Source organism: Vipera berus, assembly GCF_964194415.1.
Source record: "Vipera berus genome assembly, chromosome: 2".
NCBI classification, from domain to species: domain Eukaryota; kingdom Metazoa; phylum Chordata; class Lepidosauria; order Squamata; family Viperidae; genus Vipera; species Vipera berus.
This window is the reverse complement of record NC_138203.1, coordinates 181222890-181248303: the sequence shown is the minus strand read 5'-3', so window position 1 is coordinate 181248303 and position 25414 is coordinate 181222890. Positions and strand designations below refer to the sequence as shown.

The window sequence follows — 25414 nt, the reverse complement described above, 5'->3', positions numbered from 1 at the left end:
TAGGCTTAGGAGAGGTAGAATTTAGAAATTTCCCATCCAGTCTCTTGGCCATATACTGCCCTGTTGAAAATGTAGGTACCCTCTTATATCTCAGGCAGTGATTATCTGTTCTTGAGGTCAAATCCATTCTTAAGCTATTACCAACTTTTTAGCAATGTAGTCCAAGCCATTTCATTACACAAAAATGACATATTATGTGATACTAGCTAGACCAAAATAAATAAATAAATCAGAAAATCCAGTCAGTTTTGCAAACCATTTTCCTTGTGTGCAAAAATTCTCACAATAGTGTTCTGCATAACTATAAATTAATAACTTGCCTAAACTTGTTCTGTTTAACATCTTAATAGTATAAATCAGTTCTAATAAATAGCTTTCTTTTCCCTAAAGTCTAAAAGTTAAATATAAATCAGTGTATATCTTTTAAAAATTCCCCTTAAGCCATAAAAAAGAAAGAAAAAAAATTAAGCTCTATCATTGCAACATGTATATTCCATTTATCCTCTTAATATTTCATCAATTGTTAAAATAATATCTTTTATTATGTCATTGCAAAATCTATAATATAATTCAAAGTTATATTCTGATAACTAATCTATTTCATTATATAATAGTTTCCCTATCTAAAATGCATACATATTCTATTTATCATCCTTACAGTTGATCTATAATTAACAAAGTATGTTTTATTGTTTGTGGCTAATTTTCATTCCATTAAAAATCTAAATCCTAAATATAAAATCAGTTTACTTCTTGTAACAGTTCCCCTTGGCCCATTAAAAGAGAATATAAGCTTTATTATTGCCAATCCCCACATTTACAACAACAACAACAAAAAGCAATAAATCATTTTTTAAAATCTAACTCTTGCTTTCTTCTTGTGCCAGGCAGGCTTCCATATCATTGCCTTTAACTTCTTAAATGTGTCTCCCTTTCTTCCTACACACATTGTTTGAATCCAGGGAGACCATCCAATTATCAATTTTTGAAAGAAAATGACCCCTTTATAGTCATTAAATTTTTGTTCTAATAAGTCCAATCTCCTTGATTGGCGTAGTACAGCTGTCATTAATTCAATCTGATCTTCTCCTTTCAAATCCATCTGGCTTAGATAAGAGGTCATGTCTAATGTTGTAATTATCGTTTGGTTAGTTAGAGTCTTAATGTACTGTATTTGAGGGTCTTTGGCGTCCTCCATTTTAATATTGCTTTCTTCAGCTTCTGTTATTTGTTGGATTGTAAGTTTTATAGTTGAGATCAAAGTTTGGGCATCAAGGCTCTCAGTAGATTGTAGTTGCTGTGTTTTAAAGTCCCCTATTTTGTTGTTGATTTCCTCATCCTCTGTTAGATTTTGAGTTGTCAGTTCATCAGTTGAAGTCAGAGTCTCATTAGGTGAGTTTATGCTGTCAGATTTGTCTTTACGTTTAGCTTTAGTTTCTGCAGTCATTGCCAAAATTGTATCAAGAATGAGTTTATAGTCAAGTGGTGGGATGTATTCTTCCATTTCTTTAGTATTTTGCAGATAGGCCTTTAGTGGAGGCTAATTTAAGAAAAGCCAGTAAATGTCCACCTCCACTATTCCTAAAAGTTGTTTTCAATGCCAGTTGTTCCCAATTTTTATCTTTAAAGATAGTGTCAAGGGCAACTCTATTACAGGCAGATCTCAGAGTAAAAAAAAAAGGTTTACTTGCTATACTAGGTTTTGCCACAAGATGTCCTCACTTGCATATAGAATCCTTTTTTAGTTACCCAAAAATTTCAAAAATCCAAAATAAAATAGCTTAATTAATTCTTTTGAGGCTTTAAAGTTATAAATCCCCAGGTAGGCAGCTGCCAGTTTTTCAAAAAGTGAGGAGAATTTTCCAAGAAAGTCCCACAGGAAAGAGATTAGGGAAGTAAAAAGGGTAAGGTCTCACCCAAATCCTCCATATTGCTTCATTGTGCTTAGGTGGTGCTGTGGCTTTTGGCAGGGAACGGCTTAACATGGCCAATCTCTTCTTCTTCAGGCCAGAGGAGAACTCCGGATCAAACGGAGGGCTGCCACCCTTCCGCGATCTCTGGGAGCTGGCCTCCTCGCAGTGGTCGCCCCTCCAGGGTGACTTTTAACCCTTTGCAGGGTCCTCCGAAGGAGTAAGACCGGATGGCAGTGGGAGAGATTCTCCCAGCACGTCTGCCAGTGTCGCAAGCACAAACCGGAAGCCTGAAACATGCAAATTTTTAGATAATTACTACAGCTTCTTATTGTTTGATCTGCATTTTTGTGTTAACCTATTCCATTCTTCCCTCCCATTATAGTGTTGGAGGTCTCTGTGTTAAATACAGAAGGGCAAGTGCCTGATATTGTGTTCCCACATGAATATACCACCAGAAACTCAATCCAGCTATCAGCCAACACAATCAAGCAAAACAGTCGTAATGGTGAGCAAGAGAAGGAATTCTAGATTTGGGGAGGACCTTGATAAACATCTTCCTGGAACATTTTGGAGACCATCATCATGCATTACCTCTTTTCCTCCCTTTCTAGCAATAATTGATCCTGTCTATTACACCCCAGGCTATAGGACTGATCTCCTTTCCCTTTGTTCCATAGGGGTGGTCAAAGTTGTTTTCATCCTCTACAATAATTTGGGATTTTTCCTTTCTACTGAGAATGCCACAATCAAGCTTGGAAGTGAAGTTGGTCCACTTAGCCCCTCACTTGTTGTCAATTCACAAGTTATTGCTGCCTCCATCAACAAGGAATCTAGTCGTGTCTTCCTTATGGACCCTGTCATCTTTACTCTTTCCCACCTGGAGGTGAGATAAGCATGATTCCTGGGATCGTTCTATCTGTTTCCTTTTCTTTGCACATTTCAATAAATCCCATACCCTGGTACTTGTGCCTTTTAATCTGTACTAAACTACAACAGCGGCAAAGTTACACTCTGTAAAGGCTTCACTGCTAATGTTTTAGGTAAAGGTAAAGGTTCCCCCCCACATGCATGCTGGTTGTTTCCAACTCTAGGGGCCGGTGCTCATCTCCGTTTCAAAGCCGAAGAGCCAGCGCTTGTCCAAGGACGTCTCCATGGTCATGTGGCTGGCATGACTAGACGCCAAAGGCGCACAGAATGCTGTTACCTTCCCACCATAGTGGTCCCTATTTTTCTACTTGCATTTTTTACATGCTTTTGAACTGCTAGGTTGGCAGAAGCTGGGACGAGTAACAGGCGCTCACTCTGTTATGCAGCACTCGGGATTCGACCCGCCAAACTGCCAACCTTCTGATCAGCAAGCTCAGCATCCTAACCCACTGAGCCACCGCGTCCCTGCTAATGTTTTGAGCATGTATAAATTCACTTTTAATCAAGTCATACATTTTTTTCGGTATCTGTATTCAGGAAGTGCCCTTCCCCCCACCAATCTTTTTTCTATTGATGACACCCAGGCCCATTTCTGTTTCCACATAGGACAAGAATCACTTCAATGCCAATTGCTCTTTCTGGAACTATTCGGAGCGTTCCATGATGGGATACTGGTCCACACAGGGCTGCCGGCTGATGGAGACCAACAAGACCCACACCACCTGTGCTTGCAGTCATCTCACCAATTTTGCTGTCCTCATGGCACACCGTGAAATTGTAAGCATATCACTCACCTAAAGAACGGCGGGAGAAAATACGACAGCTTGTTAGGTGGAGGGAAATGGTTTCCGGTCATTGGGGCCATCCTTTTAACTCTTAATGCATGCTGAATCTTTATCTTGTTGTATGGGTCATATGTAAAATCAGGGCAGTTGTTACTCTTCAGATGTTAAGAAGATGGTCAGTCTATGATGCCCTGTAAACCGCCCTGAGTCCTTCGGGAATAGGGCGGTATAGAAAACTAACTAACTGAATGAATGAATGAATGAATGAATGAATGAATGAATGAATGAATGAATGAGAAATGGCTTCGCAGTATTTGGAAAATGCCCAAAGCACACCACAGCTACCTATTAGTGGAGACCATTGTTCTAATTACTAAGTTCAGTATAAAATTTAGCATGCAGCTAAGGGGATAGGGGAACCACACTCACCGGGCTTCTTCCTTTTTTTTCTTTTCAGTATCAGGGCCGCATCAATGAACTTCTGCTGTCTGTCATCACATGGGTGGGCATTGTAATTTCTCTGGTCTGCTTGGCCATTTGCATATCCACCTTTTGTTTCCTCCGTGGGTTGCAAACTGACCGCAACACCATCCACAAGAACCTCTGCATCAATCTCTTCATGACTGAGCTCCTTTTTCTTATTGGAATTGACAAGACACAATATGAGGTATGTGATGGTTTTCCTTTCCTATCATATACAAAGCCACCATGGACTGTTCCTCTGCATAGTGGGATCTGCAAGGCACATTGGGGAGATGAGGTAGAATATGCTAGGATGGGGCTCTCACTAGGTTTCATTTGGTTTGCCAAATTCAGGGTGACATTGACAGTAAGCCTTTTCAATTCAGAAAATGGTGTAAGTGTGTGTGTGCCTGCATACGTCCCTTGGACTGTTATTCCACTGAAGATCTCACTGACCTCTGTGTATTACTAAAGAAATATTAGACTGCAAAAAGATTTTCAGATAACATGTTTTCAAATATTTATTTGTTGAATTCACAAAAGTGAGAGGTTATCGTAGGATAGATTACAGAAAGAATATAACTTTGGAGAGAGATGTTAAAATATATTTATATTTATAACTGCTGTGAAGAAGCCACTTTATATCTTATTTTTATTCTTCTAGTCTTCTTCAGCATTTTTTCTTTTCTTGGACTTTTTTTTTGCTTTTTCTTTTTTCTTCCTTACTTTGTACTAGTTTATATTAGTTTTTATCTTCTTGTTTAAAAGGTTCAATAAAAAATATATGAAAATAAGAGTTACTTAGCTTGGAAGTAGAATTCTATTTTCTCTGTGAAGCATCTTCCCTTTAGCATCTTCCCTTCTCTTTATGGAGGAAGGTTACCCGCTGCCTCTTTTCAGTGCAACAGCATAGTCTTAAGATTATGGCATTGATTATGATTGTGTAGTGGTGATGATGATAACCATAGCAGGAATAGTACACATCACCCATTTATGAGGTTTTGGGGGTAGGGGAAACATCTGCCTGTCTTTCTAGGCTATGTGTCCACCTAAATAAGATTTTTTTAAAAAGATAAACTTGAGCAACTTTCTCTCATCAGTTGGCAAAGACAGGGAACAGGGAGGAAGAGATTAATAGATCCTTCTAGGAATTCAAGAGCATTTCTAATAGTATAATCTCAGCTTATCAAAATTCAGAGAAGAATCTCTGTGTTATAAGTGATAGGAGAAATATTTAAGACTGGGGAAGCAAACACTAAATACAATTCAGCACTGCGGTGCAAGCAACCAAAAGCTGCAGATGATTCAGTTGCCCCTAAAGAAGTCCTAAGGCAGAGGTCCTCAATCTTTTGGGCACCAGGGAACGGTTCCTTGGAGAGAGGCTTTTTTCGCGGACTGGAGGGGGCATGGTTTTGTGTGCTGCCTGCATCCTGTTTGCACAGACTGGTTTCTGGCATGCTGTGGACCGGTGCTAGTCCACGGACCGGGGGTTGGGGACCCCTGTCCTAGGGCACATGATGAGTGGAAGTAGGGTGACTTAATGAAAGAATATTGTTGAAGGGGGCCAATGTACACAACAAATGGAAACAGTTTGTGGCCTTGCGTATATTGTTACAAAGAGATTCCACTACTGTTCACCATTACCCAGGCTGGCTATGCTGATGGAAGCTGTAGTTTGGAATTTGGGCAGTCTTTAAAGAGCAGCAATTGGTGCACAGAATGATTTGTAGAGATGAAGACAGCCTTCTCTTTTTCTAATATCAACAACATATAAATTGCATGTTGCATAACTGGAAGCACAATGTAGAGATTTTAAATAAATCATATCCCCCCCCCAAAGATACACAAAAATCCATGCTAACTGGTATTCTTTTCCCTTCAACCCCAGATTGCCTGCCCCATCTTTGCTGGGCTGCTTCACTACTTTTTCCTGGCAGCATTCTCCTGGATGTGCCTGGAGGCCATTCACCTTTACCTCATGCTGGTTGAAGTGTTTGAAAGCGAGTATTCCCGTAGGAAATACTACTACCTAGGTGGCTATTGTTTTCCTGCCCTGGTAGTGGGAATTGCTGCTGCCATTGACTACCGGAGCTATGGCACTGAAAAGGCGTAAGTAGAGGGGCCACAGCTGGTGGAGGATGAACAAGAATGATGTTCTGTTTTTAATCACAGATCCAATGTGTAAATGTAAGGAAGAGGATAAATACATTATCCTTTGAGATGTGGTAGAAGTACTAGATTTTAATTGAAAGAAGAAGTAAAAATTTAGAGATAAGACAAGGGATACCAAAAGGAAAGGTATGCTAGAAGACCAAAGCAGTTGGATGAACAAGGAATTAATCTAGGTTTCCAAGCAAGTTTCGGGGAAATTATCATTGCATGCCAGTCAAACTACTGTATGCAGTAGTGAAGGTGTGGGATGTCCACTGTTCTTTGAGTCTCTGTTTAAGCATGTCTTGCTCTCTTTTGGCAGTTGTTGGCTTCGAGTTGATAACTATTTCATCTGGAGTTTCATTGGACCCGTTTCTTTTGTTATTGGGGTGAGTCATCGAAGGATTGTTTGGCATAGTTGAGGATGGATTTTTCCCTCGGTCTTATAATCCAAGACTTCAAACTAAACCTGGATAGAGTACTGAAGTCCTTATTCCAACACTTCCCAATCCATTAGATATCCTTTTTCTTCCCAAAGCTCAGAATATGTGCTGTAATGCACATCTGACTCCAAAACAGTGCAGTGGGAATTCATTGCCATTCTCAGAATGGGACAGAAAACGGTTTCTAACTGGGGGAACTGTAAGGCAAAGAATTCCCATCACACACGTCCCTTCGTTGGTTCGTTCGTTCATTCGTTTATCCATCTGTACATATCTTCCAGATCAACCTTGTGTTCCTCATGATCACTCTGCACAAGATGATCCGCAACACATCTGTCCTCAAGCCTGACTCCAGCCGACTTGACAATATCAAGTAAGTTTCTCTTTTGATTCCTTTTGATCTTCTGATGTAGGTTGAAACACCTCCTTATCTTAATAGCTTAATTCTGTTGTCATCTGAACAAACGTAGGACACTGGAACAAAACATGTCCAGCCTAGACAAAGTAGGCATCTCTATGTTTAAATGTAGGACCTTTCTCAAGCCCTCGTCAGTGAGTCCAGCAATATCTCATTACCAACTCACAGCTGAAAATGAAAAACATAGTTCCAGAGAAAGGGGTTTGAAGAGTTGAAATGGTCCTTATGGCATGCTGAACTTTGGAAGTGGCTCAGAAACAGGATGATTCCTTGAAGCATTTGTCTAGACTCTAGCCAAGGCCTTTGGACAGCTGATGTTTTTGCAAAACAACCCCCTGCAAAGATTTCTTGAAGTCATTCCCTCATTTTCAAAAAACACAACCTTGCATACCCCTGTAAAAGGAATTCCCATTCTCCTAGATAAATAGAGTTGTTTTATTCAACAGCAAATGAAGTGAAAAGCATACCTCATTAACAAAATTGGGAAAGATTTTTTGCAGCAAATAGTTTACAAATGACAAACTGTCAAAACACATGCGTTACTCACAAGTTCACACCTTCTTATACTCGTTTTCATAATAGAATAATCCAGCCAGTTGTAATTGTTGGGCAGAACTTACTTTGCTTGTTGCTAAGTTAAGACAAATAGTTCCATTTTAACATCTACCAAACTGAGAAATGCAGTGTTCATTAACCTTCCTTAATCTAACTCAAGTGACTCAGAACCATGCTTAAGGGTACCTGGAGCAAGAATGAACAAACACATCCAAGAGAGGCTGATAATCCCTAGGAGTTCCAAGAATGAAGCCGAATGCAATCCGTGGATACCCTCTTTAGCAGCTCCCAGAATGCCCTCTAACTATCATGATGAAAATCAGTGTTTGGGTTCCCTCCATTTTTCAGTCAGTCAGTGCATGAAAATTGAACAGAAGGCATCCAAGAAACCTAGTTTATATAGTATCGCCCTGATGTGCACATGATTTAAGAATCCTGTAAACCTGGAATTCAGTAGTGGGGAACTTTAGCTCTGCAGGTATTAATTAAACGGAAACTCTAGTACATTAGCTAGGAAGGGATGCTGGAATCTGTAGTTAGCAGTAGATGGAAGGTTTCCACCTTGGATTATAGACAGAATCAGGGCTTTTTTTCTCATAGAACGCTCAGAACGGAGTTCCGGCACCTTTTTTGGATGAAACCTTGTAGGATAGGCAAGGCGGGTTGTATGACATGTGTGAGTTCCGGCACCTTTTTCTTTTACAAAAAAAGCACTGGACAGAATTGACATAGTACTTTCTATTTCCTAATACTGTTATCAAAAGAGTACAACTATTATTTTCAGAAAACAGTTCAGTTCTTTCATGCTGATTTTTTTCTTCTGTTTTTCCAATTTGTCTAATTGCAAAGAATGTATTCACCTCTGGTATGATTTTACAGCTATGTCTATTTTGGATTCCAGTTCAGCTCAATGTGTCAATATGCTGTTTGGGGTTTTTAAATATTTCATACAAATTGACACTTCCTGATATTTGTCTTTATTCAGAAAAGCAAAAGAATTAATTTTTAATGGCTACTTATGTATACAATCCTTCAAATATATTTCTCATGTAATCATCCCAAAATAGTATACAAATAACAAAACAAAAATATAATAATACATCAATAAACAATATACTAACAGACATTAAATGGGGATAAATAAAGGACATAAAAAGAAGAAAAATACATAGCACTCGCAGAGGGAATACATGAATGTCTGCAAAAGAAAGAAGGATATTTGTGCCCTATGTTTGCTCAGAAATAGGTCTGGTAACAGTCTCATAGGTTTTTATTGGCTCATTCCAGAGGGACATATGGTGGGGGTGGTATGGGCTCCTTTCTCCATACAGTCTGTTCAGATCTTCAGTATCCACAAGCTGAGCATATTAAACAACAGAATAAAGTAGGTCCCAAAGGGACAACATCATACCTGCTCTGACAATGGTGTCCAAATCAAAATGCATCTATTGATGCTTCCTTTGCAAACAATAGTATCAACTATTTAGAGTGAGGCATAAAGTCTTCCAGCTTATCATCCCACATTCCCAGCATTCTGGTGCAGGAGATAGAAAAGCAGATGCAGTGGAAAATAGGTAATTGTTGCTGTCCTTGCTGCCATGGAATAATATTCTTAATCAACTTGAACCTTTGATGTCCTGACTGATCCCAAGATTTATTCCAGCTGTTCTCAAAAAGCTGCCATGCCTTTTGTTTCATATGTTTCAGTTCCCTGTCAAATCAGGTGGGGACAGTCTTATGTATTGTCCATGCTGTTTTTTGTGTTCTACTGATCAGCCAGTATAGGAAAATCCCCAAGTGGATTCAGTAAATCAAATCCATTATACCAGGGGTGTCAGACTCGCAACATCACGTGACGTGTCACGACATATCTTGACTTTTTCCCATTCCCAGCAATGGGTTGGGGGTGGTTTTGCTATGATGCATCCGGCCCGTGGGCTGGCCATTTGACACCCCTGCATTAGATACTAGGGGCAAACCATTTTGACTAGTCCATAACCTGTGCAGATGTTTATACTGATGGCTAGCCTGGTAACCATATAATGATCTGTCTATGACAGTGAAATTTATATGGTGCTTCTCTACCCTCCAGTCACTTATTTACCATCTGAGCAGAATAGTGACATCTGCATGTATGGGGCCAAATACTAATTGATACTCTCCATGGTTGCATGGCAGACAAGATCAAATCATGAGCTAATCCAAAATGAAACTGTATAAATGCTATATCCCAAATTGCTGAGCCAGCCCAGGAAAAAAGAATACTACACTGTAAGGAAAGTAGTATAACAACAGAAATCCTCCATTGTTCCAAACACCCAATTATAAGAACATGCATTCAACATTAGTGGACTGCTGGTGTAAATATCAAGTCAATGAGAGAGAATTCATGTACATTCTATCTTTCATATGTCACACAACAGGGGGGAGCACTTACGTTGTGCTTTAAAAAATGTATACATGAGAAGGCTTTCCTGTTGAAGGTACATATGAACCAGGAGGCAGAACAAGTAGTATGTGTGTGACCTGAGAATCAAAATGATTTAAGGTTGATTCAAGCCATGTATGATTCTGGGATTGAGGCTAATATTAATATAAAAATATAATTAAAACTAGGGGCCACTTCTTTGAAGATACTTTGGATTCTAAGAGTAGCTCATAACAGGTGACCAAGGCTTTCTCCACCCCAAAGCAATCATGTTAGACTTTCCCACTATGTGGCAATATCCTGTGCCTGTTATTAGCATCGCTATAAAAAGTAGAGACTAAGAAAGTGATTTGGACTTTCTTTGCTGCAAAACCCAGAAATGAGAAACAACTGTACATCAGGGATATTTTAGTGAGAAATCCCTTTCGAAAAGAACTTACTGGGAAATAAGAACTTATTGGGAATGGGAAGAATAAGGGAAGACAACAATCATATGTGGAATATTCTGAATATAAAAGAATGAGGCCATGTCTTGTTATACGATTCCTATCCGAGGAAGCTCTTTGTAGGATACATGGATAGACTGAATGCTATATGATGGGGAATATTCAACTTCCTGTATTAAAAAAACTTGACTGAAAACAAATATGTTTATGGAATCTAAGAGTAGCAAAATCCATTGTTTTAATGAAAATTGAATGTTCTTCAGTCTAAATAAAGTATCTTCCATTTCTGAGTTTCCGGAACTTTCTTCTTACTAATTTCAATAATATCAGTTCCAGTAGAATAAAGTTTTAAAAAGAGCATAAATGTATGAATGTGTGCTCAGAAACAAAGCTGAATATCTAATTATTCAGGCTTTCTGGTATCAGGCCACCTTACAAAGGGCTAGGCTGAAGCATAGTTATACTACAAAAAAAGTTTGTGTGTTAAATTTGGTATACTTTTGATATTTTAAAACACCAGAAGATTAAAATAAATATTGCTATGTATGAGAGAGAGAGGAGAAAAAAGAATGCCAAGATGAAATTTAGGATAGAGAACTGCAGGGAACTGTGAATGGGGAATGTGATGATATTCCCCCCCCCCATTTCATTTGTAATACATGAATAAAAGCAGAGGGTAATAGCAGAGGGCCAAAGTAAAAGAGGCAGCTTTATAACCGTCAGCATGATTTGATAAGGATGATTAAGAAAACAGAGCCCACTAAGCAGTTTTTTGACTAGTAACATCTGACACACAACCCCATCAGAGAACTGGAGGAAATATTTTTTTTCCCTTATCTCATGTCTTCTCACCCATTTATTTCTGGTTCACCCTCTGGCATCAGCAGAGGAACTCTTTCCTTCATTACATATACAGAAAAACAAATCCCAGTATTCAGTCAAACACACTTTCTCTTCCTTCACTCCTAAATTTACCCTTGGGAGAAAAGCTATGAAAAACAGTTAATAAATTCTTTCTTAGAGAGCAAGGAGGAAGAAAGTACTTTCAGGACCATTAAGGCCTGGGAATGTGAGTTGCCCCTGTAGAAGTAATAATGTGTTACCTTGGATTTTATATTCACTGTCTTAGGCTGCTGTTCAGGCTATATGACATTTAAATCTCACTTAAGGTCCTTCCAGTCCCTCGCCTTGTGGCTTGTTGTGTAAATGAGCATTTTGGTGTATTTTTTCATAAAGTGTGCAGCACAGGCAGATTCTGGTCCATCCAGAATCCAGAATAGCTGACTCAAGAATTCTGGGAGTTGAACTCCATGAGTCATAAAAAGAGCCGAGGTTGCCTAGCCCTGTAGCTCCATCTCATCAAGCACTGAGGTAAAACCACATTCACCTTCTCAAGGCAGCTTGCCCTGTGTACAAGGTTGAGGAACCCACTTTCTGAAGGTAGGAGGAAGATGTGAGGAGTGAAGCCCCAATGTAATCGATGCTCATCTTTTTTTTTAATACTATATTTATTTTGCCTTATCCACAAAAGTAAAATACGAAACAAAAAATAAGCAAATCCAGCACTAACAACAAAAAAGAAAAGAGATTGGTGTACAAAGAAAGGGGGGGGGGGAAATGACCCAAGTATCAAATAAATTTAACATCAAACATATAGAATCCACCCCAGCTGGATTCTCCTCCCCTTTATATAGTGGGTCTAGGAATAGTTATAAGCTTTCCCATCCCTATTTAACATGAATACTATATTAAATAAACAAATATTCCAGGTGAGGGGAATCAATGCCTCTCTTGTATTTACTAGTCTCTCTTTCTACAGGTCTTGGGCACTTGGAGCCATTACTCTACTTTTTCTCCTGGGCCTCACCTGGGCCTTTGGCCTCCTCTTTATCAACAAGGAATCTATTGTCATGGCCTACCTCTTCACTACCTTCAATGCTTTCCAGGGCATGTTCTTCTTTGTTTTTCATTGTGCACTGCAGAAAAAGGTGGGTAGTTCTGATATTGAAAAACACGACACAGGTTAGAATGGCAGGTTGTGGAAAACCAGTGAAGTTGATATGCAAAATGCTGATCCAGGGGCTTTATAAAAGCAACAGGGCTTCCTAGTCACAGGCCTAGGCTTCTTTGCAGAAAACCAGCACTGACTGTAGGATACTTTGAATCTACGTTGACTAATTACGAATTGAACTATCTGATGAAATAATTTCATTTGGTTATAGACAACCTGTGACAGTTGGGTCCTCATTTCAGAGATATTTCCCTACCAGAGCCTTCAATGTCTTTAACAATGGAAGAGCTTAATGTACCTAAACCATTCTTTAAAATTCAGGATACATATTCAGAAATGTAGATGCCTTGAAAGTAGCCCATGTTGAAGTGTACAGCACATTCAAAACATCAGAAGTTTGATCACAGGAACTGTTTTATCACATTTTGTATTGTGTCATAAAATGCTCTATAATAATTTTATGTCATAAAATGTTTTATAAAATTTGCCAAATTCCAGTTCCACAGGAGTCATGTGTCCTGGGTTTTGGACACATTCTCTAAGTTAGCCCATTTGAGGTACCATGATTGAAAAAGTTTTGCACCGTTTTGCTAAGTTAAGAGTTACAGACACAAGAGTTTTAGTAGCATATAGATACTAGTCTTAATAATTAGCTGATTAAGATATCCAATTGGCATAGATTTTGTATGTTATGTACTGGGCTTTTGGGTACCACGCCACGTGCATTGCTGGAGAACTAACGGTTCTCCAGCAACCCAGACAGGCCGTCTCTGGGCCTGTAATTGGTCAGCCTCAGGCGGCAAGCGCGGGTTCAATTTTATTGGTTGCTACCATAGGGCTTGCCTATATATTGGGGCTGGGAGCGGCCCAAGCCTAAGTACAGTTCCAGCTTGAATAAAAGAATGAGTTTCTCTGTACTCAGCCGTGTGTCTTCATTCCTGCTCACCAGAGCCCACGACTTAACATTATATGGATAAAAATTTCTAGTTTTGAACCTAGATGAATTAAATCATGCACAACTCATCGTGATTTGTGAGAAAAAGTATATTTGACTTTTTTCAGACAGTGTTTGTTACCAGGGGTTGGGGGTTTTTTTGTAATTAGTACTCTTTTATTTTAAAAAAAATATTCCTGACAAAGTGAGACACCTTTTTACTTTATACATTTTTCCTTATTTAAGCAAGTAAACGAAAGTTCCACCTCTAGTTTTGCATGATGGTAAAGATTGTTTCTGAAAAGCCAAGAATAGTTGCTGAAATAACAGCAGAAAGAGCCCTTGTGTTACTGGGAAGTGTTCTTATCCACACAAGTGAAAGGATACTGTGTAAGTATTCTGTGTTTCTCTTGTTAATGCTTGTATGTATGTGGTAAGTAAAAAAGACAGAAGCAGCAGCAAAGGAAGTTCCAGGTGCAATATGTTACCAATTTCACCCCTCTTAAAGCAGAGTACAATGAATGGCTTGTCTGAAAGCTGAATGGAACAATGCATTTTCTCCCTTTCCCTTTTTTCCCCTCTTTCCCCTGTTTTGCATTAGGTGCACCGGGAGTTCAGCAAATGCCTGCGACATGCATCCTGTTGCCTCCGGAGCCAACCAGGTGCCACACTAGGCTCCCTCAAGACCTCAGCTATCCGCAGCAACAACCGTTACTACTCTGGGACACAGGTAAAGTCTGGCAGGGATTAGTGCAGATCAGTCACTGGACAGACGATTTAGTTAAATCTAGAGGATTTAGTCAAACTAAAGGTTTTAAGAAGACCAGGACATGAATGTAAGATGAATGGGTAAAATGGACAAAATTCTGTTACATCCAGAATGGGCTTGTCTTTTCAGAGCCGAATCCGGAGAATGTGGAATGATACTGTGAGGAAACAGACGGAGTCCAGCTTCATGGCAGGTGATCTCAACAGCACTCCGACACTTAACCGAGGTGAGTGGTCACCATCCATCATTTCCAATGAACCCATCCTAAACCAGAATGAGAATCTGCACCCGTACAAGTGAAGAGGAAAATCCGTACTGCTGAGTATTGTGTTGTGGGTTCTGGAACGCAGGAAGGACGTCAGGCGATGAATACAGCACACGTTCTTTATTGAAGGGTAGACGGTACTGGGTGAATAGGGGTTACCTGTGCCATATTTGTACCTGTCCAGGTACACTTCCAGCCAATAGATTTAAACCTGGCTTTCCCACCGAGGGTCCAGGTACACTTCCAGCCAATAGATTTAAACGTGGCTTTCCCGCCGAAACGCTGCTCCCGGCCACAGCAGTTTCGGCCCAGCGCCACCTGGTGGTATCGGTAGAGCCGTTGCTTGCAGTGTTATTAAACCCCATACATAACACCAAGTAAAAAGATTTCCTGCCCTAAGCGGGCAGTCACAAAGCCCCTTCTTCAACTCCTAACCTAATACTTTGCATCAATTTCTTCTGAAGTAGCCTTCTCTTTCTTAGCTATCGCCGGATGTCCTCTCAAGAAAATGATAAAACTCCAGTCTAGCTTATATTGTAGTGATCATTCCTCCAAAGAACTTCCCTATCATCTACAACAGAGGCCCCCAACCTTTTGGGCACCAGGGACCAGTTTTGCGGAGAAAGAGGGGGTGTGGTTTTGTGTGCTGCCTGCATTCCTCAAATGGGGCTTCACTGGTTTTCACGGCCCAGTTGCTGGCATGCCGTGGCCCGGTGCCAGTCCACGGACCAGGGATTGTGGACCCCTGGTCTACAACTCTTCACCACCCACCCAGATACAGACATTTGTGTCCTGCAGAATCCTAACACTTGTGCATACACTCTCTTTGCAGGTACAATGGGGAACCACCTGTTGACCAACCCCGTGCTGCAGACACGGGGCGGGAGCAGTCCCTACAACACACTCATTGCTGAGTCTGTGGGCTTCAACCCTGCCTCACCCCCTGTCTTCAACTCTCCAGGTAAGATGGTCACCATCTAGAAGGAGAAGCCTTCTTTTTTCACTTCTGAGTTTGCGATTGGAAAAAGGTTCTGGGTCCATGCACCTCGTCAATAGAAGGGACATTATACAAATCCGGACTACAGGATGTACATTGTACACATTGGGGGAGCGCAACCTTTTCAACTCTGCCGAGGTTGAATTTGAGACTTTATCCATGCAAACCACAGGCTCTTCCACCAAACTCAGACCAGTGGGATATGAAGATTGTGGATCATAGCTAATATTCGACTAAAATGCTGTGGCCACCTGGGTAACTCCCTTTCTTTTCTTTTCTTTCCCCTTTTTCTCTCCTAATCGACGCTGCCTCCAGGGAGCTTCCGAGAGTCCAGTACGTCCCTCCTTTCCAGTTCCATTTCGCAGTAATGTTTCCTTCATTGCTAGTTTGACTGGCAGGCTGGGGTGGGTGCGCAACAGGCATGGGCAAGCGTGTGCCATTCTTTCTGTTGGCTGCAGGGAGTGCTGGCTCTGGGAGGGACTCTTCGGGCTTCACTTTTCCATTTATTTTAGCTGTGGGGAAGCCATATGGCTTTTGCAGTACTAGCTGTAGGCACCAGATGGAGCAAGTAGCAACCACAGAGCTCAGAAATACCCAACCTAGCCACTCTCCCAGTCATGCTGGATTAAAGCAGTGGGCCCAGTGATCTGGCTGGGGCTCCCTGCCTAAAGTATCTGCTTTGCTGCTTTACTCTGTTGCCTTTCAGCATCTTTCCTCTGTGGGCAAAGAGGTGGCATCCATACTGCATAATGCATGTGGCTGTGCTTGGCTAAATTAGGCATTTCCCATATGGCTGTTTCCTTCTCCATCACCTATAACTTATGCGCAATTACACTTTTCTACACGCGGACACACTTACGCCTCACAAACCCATGCCACATATCTAAGTGGGCATTGCTCACAGATGCAGCTGTTCTAACACAAGCATTTTTAAAAAAAAAATCCCAGGCCCTTGAATCCTGAGCTATTTGCACACAGTCAACATTTGCACACAACCAAAAGAGAAGTGAATTGCAGATTCACTGACTCAATGAAAAAGAACATTGAAATTATTCACCATTTGTTTGGAAATACACCTTCTCAGGGACAACAGCTCTACATGTTTGTTCTTTGTTTTAGAATGCTGGGGTCTCAAAGTGACTCTGTGCTTGTTTTTAAATCTTGTGGAACTAGGGAGGCCGAGACAAGGGAAAAAGTAAGATGCTGTTTCATACACGCAGCCATCACTTAGGACACTTCAGGAAATATTTGAGCCTTGCTTATTTAGGGAGTGACTCCTTTACTTACTTACTGAAAGCAACTCCCTATCTTAATAATTTAATGTTATCTCAAAAGCTTATACTATACTTTGGGTATAGCATGACAATTCTTTCCCAATGGTGCAGTTATATAACTTGATATTCTGGACTTTGGGGTTTTCTTGGGGGGTGGAGGGAAGAGAATATTTCCTTAGATGAATACTTCTAAATGTGGTTAACCAGCCCTGTTTCCTTTGGGTGTCTGGTGTGTGTTGCATCTGTGCCCGAAAACCCTACTCTGAGGGCTCTTCAGCCAAGAGCAAATCAGTAAAAACCCATTTGGCATTTCCCATATGGCTGTTTTCTTATCCATCACCACCTTCTCTTTAACAGGAGTGGGTTTGGTTAAAAAGGTTCCTTGTCTCTTCCACAGGATTGTAAAAATAGTTAGATCAAATCTTCAAAGTGTCTTGTTGAAATAAAGGGAGAGTGTATAGAACTCTGAAATAAGCCCTTTCCCCCCCCCCGCCGCCGCCCCCGAAACACACTAGCCAATTCAGTTCAGCGCAAATTGTCTTTCCAGCAGCAGTTTTAGATTCATTTCTCTTTGCCTTTATATAGAGGGGGTTAGAAGTGGAGTCAGTTTGAGGCTACCTCCTTTCTCTGAACACGAGCCAATTGCCTTGGGAATCGTGCCATATGATTCCCACCCAGGCAATTCTCCTTTGTCCCAGCACAAACACATTCATAGCGCTTGTGTGCCTAAACATTCATGAGTTCATGCTGCTCAGATGTCTTTCATATGTTTCCAGTGAACAGCTTGCCTTTTAATGTACATCTTGGAGTTACTCCTTCCACCGCCCCCAAGAAGGTGCGCAGGGCCTCCCTCCTATTTTCTGCCACTAATGCCCCTATCTGTGCTGCCCCTTACAGAGCACCCCCTGAACAACAGCCGAGACGCTTGTGGCATGGACACCCTCCCGCTCAATGGCAACTTCAATAACAGCTACTCCCTCCGCAGTGGTGACTTCTCCGCCGAGGGTACCAAGATGGCTGATTGTCGACGAAACCTGAGTGATGCTGCGGCCTTTGAAAAAATGATCATCTCTGAGCTGGTGCATAACAACTTGAGGGGGGGAGGCAGTGGTGCAGTCAAGGGAGGTGGGGGTTCCACTGAGACCTCCAACCCCCCTGGGCCTCCTCCCCCTCCCAATGTAGTAGCAGGGGGAGGGGGAACCAACAATGAGGATGACGCCATTGTGCCTGATGCCCCTTCCTTGACACATGAGGAGAACATGGAAATTGAACTTATGTATAAGGCCTTAGAGGAGCCACTCTTGCTTCAGAGGGCACAGTCCATCCTATACCAGAGCGACCTGGAGGAGTCAGAAAGCTGCACAGCTGACCTGACAGAGGGGGGTGACGGCCAAGCTCCTTCGCCCAACAGGGACTCATTATACACCAGTATGACCAATCTGAGGGACTCCCCGTATCCGGACAGCAGCCCTGAGGCAGTTGGGGAAGTGCTTCCTCATGCCCAAGCCATCAATGAGATCTACTATACCAACCGGCCAGCCTTGGTGCAGCGCAACCAGCTCCAGGCCTACTACCAAGTCCGGAGACCCAGCAATGATGGGTATTTGGTCCCACCAAGCTTAGAGAACCCTGCAGTGGAGGGAGATGGCCAAATGCAGCTGGTGACCAGCCTTTGAGGGGCTGAAAAGGGACTAAGGGACCATACCTCCTAACCCCAACATGGCATCCTTGCTGTGACCTGAACATTTTCATTTTTTGCTGGAGAAATGGTGGGGAAGAAGAGAATGGAGCAGGCTGGGGAATGAGTGGAAGAGAGAAGGTGGAAGGAAGAGTGGAGGCAGAGGTCTTCTCCAAAGGGATGGGTAGCCATTTTATCCAGCTATCTTTCCACCCACTTAGTTTTCCAGACAGAAAGTGAGACATTGTCTATTAGAAGATCTCAGTTCCTTTTCCAGGCAAATGCAATGGAGGAAAGAGAGCAGTATCTAGGCAAGAAGATCAGACTAACGACAACACCTCCTAGAAAATGGAGGGGGAACAATAGATTGAGAAAGTTTGAAAGTTGAAAATTAATTTTTATTGCTTCAATAATCAAAGCCATGAGGGTGCCATGTGCAGAGAATGGGGCACATGGAGAAATACCCTGCACCCACTCTCCACCCTCCCTTCCCCATGACTTTATTGGCTTGTTTTCAGGCAACAAGAAAACACGAACAAAAAGGCACATAGCCTTCTTAGAGTTTAGATGCAGCCAATGGCCACTGAGCTGCCCCATGTCATAGGAAAAGGTACACAAGGGGGGGGGAAGGAAGGAGCTGTTCAGTTGATGCTAAGACCACAACTAGCCTCCCAGTATTTGTTGGGAAGCCCACAGGTTATCAGTGGGATTTCTATTGGTTCCTTATTTGTTGCATCAGAGTGGCAAGACTGCCCCCCCAAAAAATGATCTTCCTTTTTTTTCCTTTGTCTTTTTAAAGCTACATAGATATACTTAAGCTGCAGCATTGCTTCTGGGGAAGAAGGAGAAAGTAGCACTGAGCTGGCTTATTTTCATTTTTGCTTAACTTTTTGTTGCCACATTTAATGGTCATTCCCCCTTTTAATTTCTTTTCTGTGGCCACCAAGCTTGAAACCATACAAAATACAGATGAGGAGGGATGGAATTGAGGGCAGCTGTCAGCTGGGTCAATCCCTCACCCAATCTACTGTGTTCCTTCTCCAACATTTAGTAGTGATGCAAGAAGAATCCTCTTCCTTCTGTCTCATTCCTGCCTGTGAAGACGCAAAAGCAAAAATCAGGAGTACTTGCAATGCAAATATGGCTGCCATCCGAACATATTTGGGACCGCATGGGGAGAAACAGGAGTGTTGAACTCTTTTTTCCCCCCCAAAAAACTGGATGGATTGTGTCTTTCAAACAAATGAGAAAAACAAAACAAAAACACTTAACCCAGACTGCACTTTTTCCCCAAAGGAAGAAATAGCAAATCTCCCTCTTCAAGCACAACTCCGACTTTACTCAACAGCTCTTGTCCCTGGAGAGCTAGAGGAGGAACCGGTCTCACCTAGAGGCACCATATCTCTGGCGGGCGGTGGGCAGGGTGAACGGGGTCTAAGGGAAGGGGGAAGGGATACCAGTTGAAATGCTGTAAATAGGAGATCCTCAAAACATCAACCAAGAATCGATTTACTCACTTGAAAAAGGAAAACTACAAACCAAGGAACTTTTCTGTCTGGGTTTGAAATATATCTATATCCAAATATATATAGATATATAGCACTCCGCTCTGCTCTGGTCCCATGTGTATATGGGAGCATTAAAGGGGAAAGAAAAACCCTTCTTTGATGAAGACAATGGGGGGGGAGCCTACCAAGAGCAGATTTTTACAATCAAGGAAAAAAGAAACATTTTGGCACAATTTTTATGTAATATATAACATATACTGCGTCATTTCTGTGACCTTGAAGCATTTTCCCTTTCCTTCCAGATGAGGTACTTTTTTCATACATCCTGATGAAGTTGATTATTTTCTCATTAACTGACACTTTGCAACTGTGGGTGGGGAGAAAAAATTCAAAGTTTTTACCGCAAGACCCAAAGATGCTGTAGTTCTGCAATGCTGTAGGTGCCAGGAAAATCCTTTGCTTTTAGAAATTTTAGTAGCAGGGGTGGGCAGATAGGGTTTCACTTCCTTTTTTTAAGAAGCCACACTCTGCGTATTTATTTGAAACATCCAGGCTAGCATTTGCCAGGTGACATTCTGTCAAAGAAGGTAACTGGTGTGTGGTTTTCACTGGCCAGAGCCTCAAGGCATTCAGTGTTTTGATTTCATTTTGTTTGGCTTTCGATCCCCTCAGAGCTGATATATCGATGACTGTTCAAAGCTAAAACAGAGAATCTGCTGTTTTTAAGTAAGCTTTCTAGATAGCTTGGGCTTTCTCAGAGAGAAAGATGAACCATCCTCCAGTGTCTGGTCCCGCTGTCTCTTACCTCACTGCCAATATTAACAATGAACCAACCCCCTCCCCAGTAAATTACCATATAGGAGATGCTGTGGATTTCACCAGGAGGCAAATCTAATCCTGATCCATTTGCATTTTCGGTTCCTCAGGTTTCCCTGAGAGTGTGGCATGACTAGATCTTTCTAACAAACACTGGGACACCCTAAACTGTGCTTGAATAATTTGGGGAAAAGAGAATCCATGCTACATGTCTTTTTCGACCAATAACCCAAATACTGTGGAAGGTTATCTGCCAGCTGCAACAAAGCATGTAGGTGAACTGCATTCCGTAGCTTTACATCTAAGGATAAATGGATAGTTCTCTGGAGTGCAGAGCTTGAGCTGGCATGTTTTCAAATCAAGAGGAATTATGCATAGTAGAATTAGGTGGAATATTCCGCATATAATCTTTTCCTCCTGCCTCTCCAGCTCACAGTAATAGCCACACTCCTGCATTTAGTCACAATGAAATTGGCATTTTTTAAAGGTGCCCAAATAGCTTTTGCTTTATATCCAGATCATGAGTACATAGGGCACAAGGAAATGGATAGCAGGGCTTTTTGTCCTTTGTGCTATTGCGTTACTCGCTGGTATTGCAGTGCAAGAAATGGAGAGGATTGCTAGGGTTGCTAGCAAACCCTTCTGAGTCCAAACTCCTTCTGCCACAGTTTTGATTTTGCCCCCAAGTCAGTGTGTGATTAAGTAAAACTAAGATCCTGCTTTCATTTCCCTGTTCCATCCACAAACTGTGGTTTTGATCAGTCCCCTTCCAATACCAAATGGCCTTATTCACCCCACTTCCCTTTGCTGTGTTGATCCAAGGAAGGCTCTGGGTTCAGGAATCTCCTTGGCTTTTATTCCAAGAGGTACCTCTGTGTGGAAACCTCGCATTAAAAGCAAAATGAAAACAAAGAAACCAAAGACTGCCCTTGTTCTCCCTGCAAAGAGTTGAAGCTATGAGGATTGAGTTTTTGGCAGCCCAACACAAAGCTTTGCACTTTCCTGCATGTTAGGTGTTCAAGGTCCATTCAGCTGGTGAACCTTGGAGGAAGGAGGAAATCGACAGACAGATGAGTTAATATCAGTGTTATTTCATGTGGTCTCCTGGTACCAGGAAAAAAATGTGGGAAGAGTAACTCTATTGGTAGCAGTTGTGATAAGGGGATTTTAGGGTCCAAACCTTGGAATCAGCTCAAATATTAACAGTTTTATACAGAGAGGCAGCTTCTTCCTGTTCTCAAATTTGGAATTTAACATTGCCCTGTTCTTTGAATGCTAGTTGCCACTAGGCAAAACACACTACTATTTTGAACTTGAGTAAGTTATATAGACACAGAGACAGGTATTTTAAATTTAAACTGAAGAGAGAAGCCCCAAAGAGTTTTGTATATTAATGGGAATGAGTAGAGAGACACAACTAGCTATAAGCAGACATGGAATAAAAGGCAATAGTATGTCACTCAATATGACTGCCTGGAGCAGTGCTTCTCAACTTTGGTAACTTTCAGATGTGTGGACGTCAACTCCCAGAATTCCCAGGCAGCATAACACACTGGCTGGGGAATTATGGGAGTTGCCGTCCACACATCTGAAAGTTGCCAAGGTTGAGAAATATTGTTCTAAGGCTACAGTAGTTTCATCTAGGAATGTTGGAGGAGAGGGGATCAACAGCATCACAATATCCCTGGTGTAACAAAGTGGTACAAATGCTGGGTTCTAGTTTAGTGGCCCGGTAGCAGATTTTTTTAAAAAATGGTTTTGTTTTGCATTTGGAGTGCAAGCCCAAGGAATATAACAACAAGCTGTGGGAATCCAGATATGTGATTTGCAGAAACTAGTCTCAGAGCAGACTGAACTTATTATAATTTAAATGGAGGACACCTCCACACTTAACATTTCAGAAGATAACATGCCTGGGCTACAATTACTTTTAAACATTATGCCTCTTTATTTATAGTCACATGTAATAATCTTTCTTCTCAGACTTCTGCAGTTTCCCACTTCTTGTTCTTACAGTTCTTGGGGAGTGGGGGGGGAGGAACATAAAAGCATGCAAAATAAAATTATGCTTTAAATAGGGTTTTACCATAGGTTGTAGAATGGCACCGTGTTGCTTACTGCTCCCTAACACTGACGTTGCTGGGGGTGAGGGGTGGGGTTTACTGCCACAGCAAAGCTGATACCATTGCACTTTCCACCTTGAATCCAAGACCTTGTGTATGTGTGTCATTCGGATCTGTTAACAGATTGCCGAGAATTGGTGGGTGAATATAATTTCTCTCTGCAGTAATGATATTACTTCCTTCAAAATGGCAACAGCATTTATTGGGAGAGTGTAGAGTTTTGCTTCTTAAGATTTTTCCTGGGGACTGCATCATTCAGATGCCCTCGCTCCTTCCAGCGACATACACTAAAGAAGGGCACCATGGAGTCCTGTTGTGCTGCTTCCAAAAAGCTCAGTGTCATTCTCTCTGAAGTCCTGGATTGAGTTGGTCGGGGAGTGTCTTTAGCTTAGGTCTTGTGCAGATTAATATAGTACAGATACTGAATCGTCATGACTTTGTACAGGATGCCTCTTTATATTTGTCTTTTATTTTATAACACTGAAATCTCATTCTGGAGGTCACAGGAAGGAATGAAAAATATCAAAAGTTTGAAGAAGAAAACCAGGAGATAGGTACTGCTCATCATGAGTGCTTGGGAGACAGTAATTGCTACTTCTGTGCTGATAGCCAGAGAGGGCATGGGATTCCCTGAGGAGGGCCTGAACAGCTTCCCATTCAACAATTGTTCTAAATGTCTCTGGTTGTTCTGTGCATGGCGTTCATTTCTGCTTGCAATCCATTAATTGAAGGGTCTGGACTGCAGTTCTCTTTCTCTACACTTTTGTCTAAGACTTATGCAAATCCGTGAGCTCCACTCACTTTAGCAAAAGTATTCCATTCAGCTTTTCCAGAGCCATTTCTTATCACTGCCTTGGTGCAATGCAACCAGATGTGCAAGTTAATCCAAATTATCCCCTCTGGCCTTCAGGCCAGCATAGCACGGAGGATATGGGCCACATATGGTCTATATTCTCCATTCTTCTGAAGATGGGTGGGGAAGTCAGCCCTCCACAGCTACACTGTTGTCTGCTCTTCAAGGCCATCACTGTTTTCCCTAAAACTGGCTGTCTGCAAGTCAACATGAGGGGCACATATGCATAAGCTAGTTCAGGACAGCACTACCTCTAGGGCAACTTTAGAACTCAGACTCTGCTGCTCTAAAAATCACTCTGAGCTTAATCACTAGAAGCAGTGGCACACATGCTCTGTTCCCTTTTTGTGTGAGAGTGAAATGCACTTCTTTCTCTGCTAGGAACTCTCAGGCTGCTTCCAAACTCTTCATGTGTGAGGCTGAAGGGTTATTATTTTGCAAAGTCCATGGGAGGACAGCTACAAAGCCTGAACCAGCAACCAGCAGCTCACAAAAGTGGAGAACTGTTCATCCTTCTCAAATTACATGAACAAGACTGGTGCTCCAGTAGGATCTCTGTTTAAGGGGAGTCCGTTTTCCTATTATTTGACGAGGAAGAGTCTTCTGTTGGCTCCTTATCCCAGCAGCTCCTCACTTGAAACTGGTCTTGTTTTTAAGGTCCTATGCACCAGCCTGTGCCTCTCTGTGTGTGCTGGGGTGTCCTTAAAGCGAGACTACCAGGAGTTCCAGTAAGAACTCTTGTGTCTGTAGATTAGTCTACCCCAATAGTGGTGCTGGCTGGGGATGATGAGATACTGTCAGGGAGAGAATGGGTCGGGGAAGGTTGCATTAAATATTTCTGTGTCAAGCAAGCACAGCAGCGCAAGAGAAGTGTTTGCACTAGGACAGGGAGGGGATGTGTGGCAGCAGAAAAGATGATGGCGGCACACTCTGGAGAGCATCAGGCTAGTTTCCGGTTCAAGCCACACTGCCTCTTCGAAGCTGTCCCATCCCAGCCCTTTCCCTGCCCCCATTGCTTTCCCAGTTCAGTTTCCCTCCAGGTTTACCGGTGAAGCCGTGCCTTTTGAATGGCAGCGTGAAGGAAGGCCTGGGCCAAGAGGTCAGGGCTCGTGGGGAACAGTTTGACTCGTGCTCTCCCACCTTGGTCCCTCACTTCCCCTTCTTCCCCATGGTGCTGATCCATTTCTATTTCCACTCCACTGCTTTGGTCTAGTACGTCTCTTCTTCCTTCCCATTTCTCTGTCTTTCAGTTCCTTTCCCTTCCCCTCAACATGCCAAACCAATTTTGGGTCGAGTGCATTAAACAGAAAAAAAAATATATAATGAAAATTTTAAAAATATTTAAAAAAATGGAAACTTGTTGAGTTACAAAAAAAAAAATTAAAATAATAAAGGAAATACAATTTCTTGGAACTCCAGGTGGCTGTGGATTTTTTTTTCCAGTGTTAATTTGTTCAAGAGAACAAAGCCAAGGTTGATTAAGACTCTTAACAGTTTAGTCTAATCTCATTCTTCTGGGGGCTCTAAGACATGCCAAATCCTTGTGTTGGTACTGAAGTAACGACGCCTCAGTCAGGGTACTCATTCTAAGGATGAAGCCAGTTACTGAATGTAACACTCTATTCTAACATGCATGATTTAAAAAAAGTTCTGAGAAT

At 41.8% G+C, this 25414-nt stretch overlaps 1 protein-coding gene across 6 annotated transcripts in view; it reads left to right on the top strand.

The window, feature by feature from the left end:
• ADGRL1 (adhesion G protein-coupled receptor L1) overlaps positions 1–25169 on the top strand; it is a 159414-nt gene extending 134245 nt beyond the window's left edge. For 5 of the 6 annotated variants that reach the window (XM_081316708.1, XM_081316705.1, XM_081316707.1 and 2 more), the window contains 13 exons: positions 2296–2418; positions 2591–2796; positions 3447–3617; positions 4083–4292; positions 5976–6196; positions 6561–6627; positions 6963–7054; positions 12348–12516; positions 14075–14203; positions 14372–14468; positions 15340–15468; positions 15820–15837; positions 17676–25169. In XM_081316708.1, coding sequence (XP_081172834.1) covers positions 2296–2418; positions 2591–2796; positions 3447–3617; positions 4083–4292; positions 5976–6196; positions 6561–6627; positions 6963–7054; positions 12348–12516; positions 14075–14203; positions 14372–14468; positions 15340–15468; positions 15820–15837; positions 17676–18454 — 2411 coding nt within the window. In that variant the 3' untranslated portion in view covers positions 18455–25169. The remainder of the gene's footprint in view (positions 1–2295; positions 2419–2590; positions 2797–3446; positions 3618–4082; positions 4293–5975; positions 6197–6560; positions 6628–6962; positions 7055–12347; positions 12517–14074; positions 14204–14371; positions 14469–15339; positions 15469–15819; positions 15838–17675) is intronic. The other variant, XM_081316709.1, reaches the window with a different exon arrangement.
• The last annotated feature ends 245 nt before the right edge of the window (positions 25170–25414 follow it).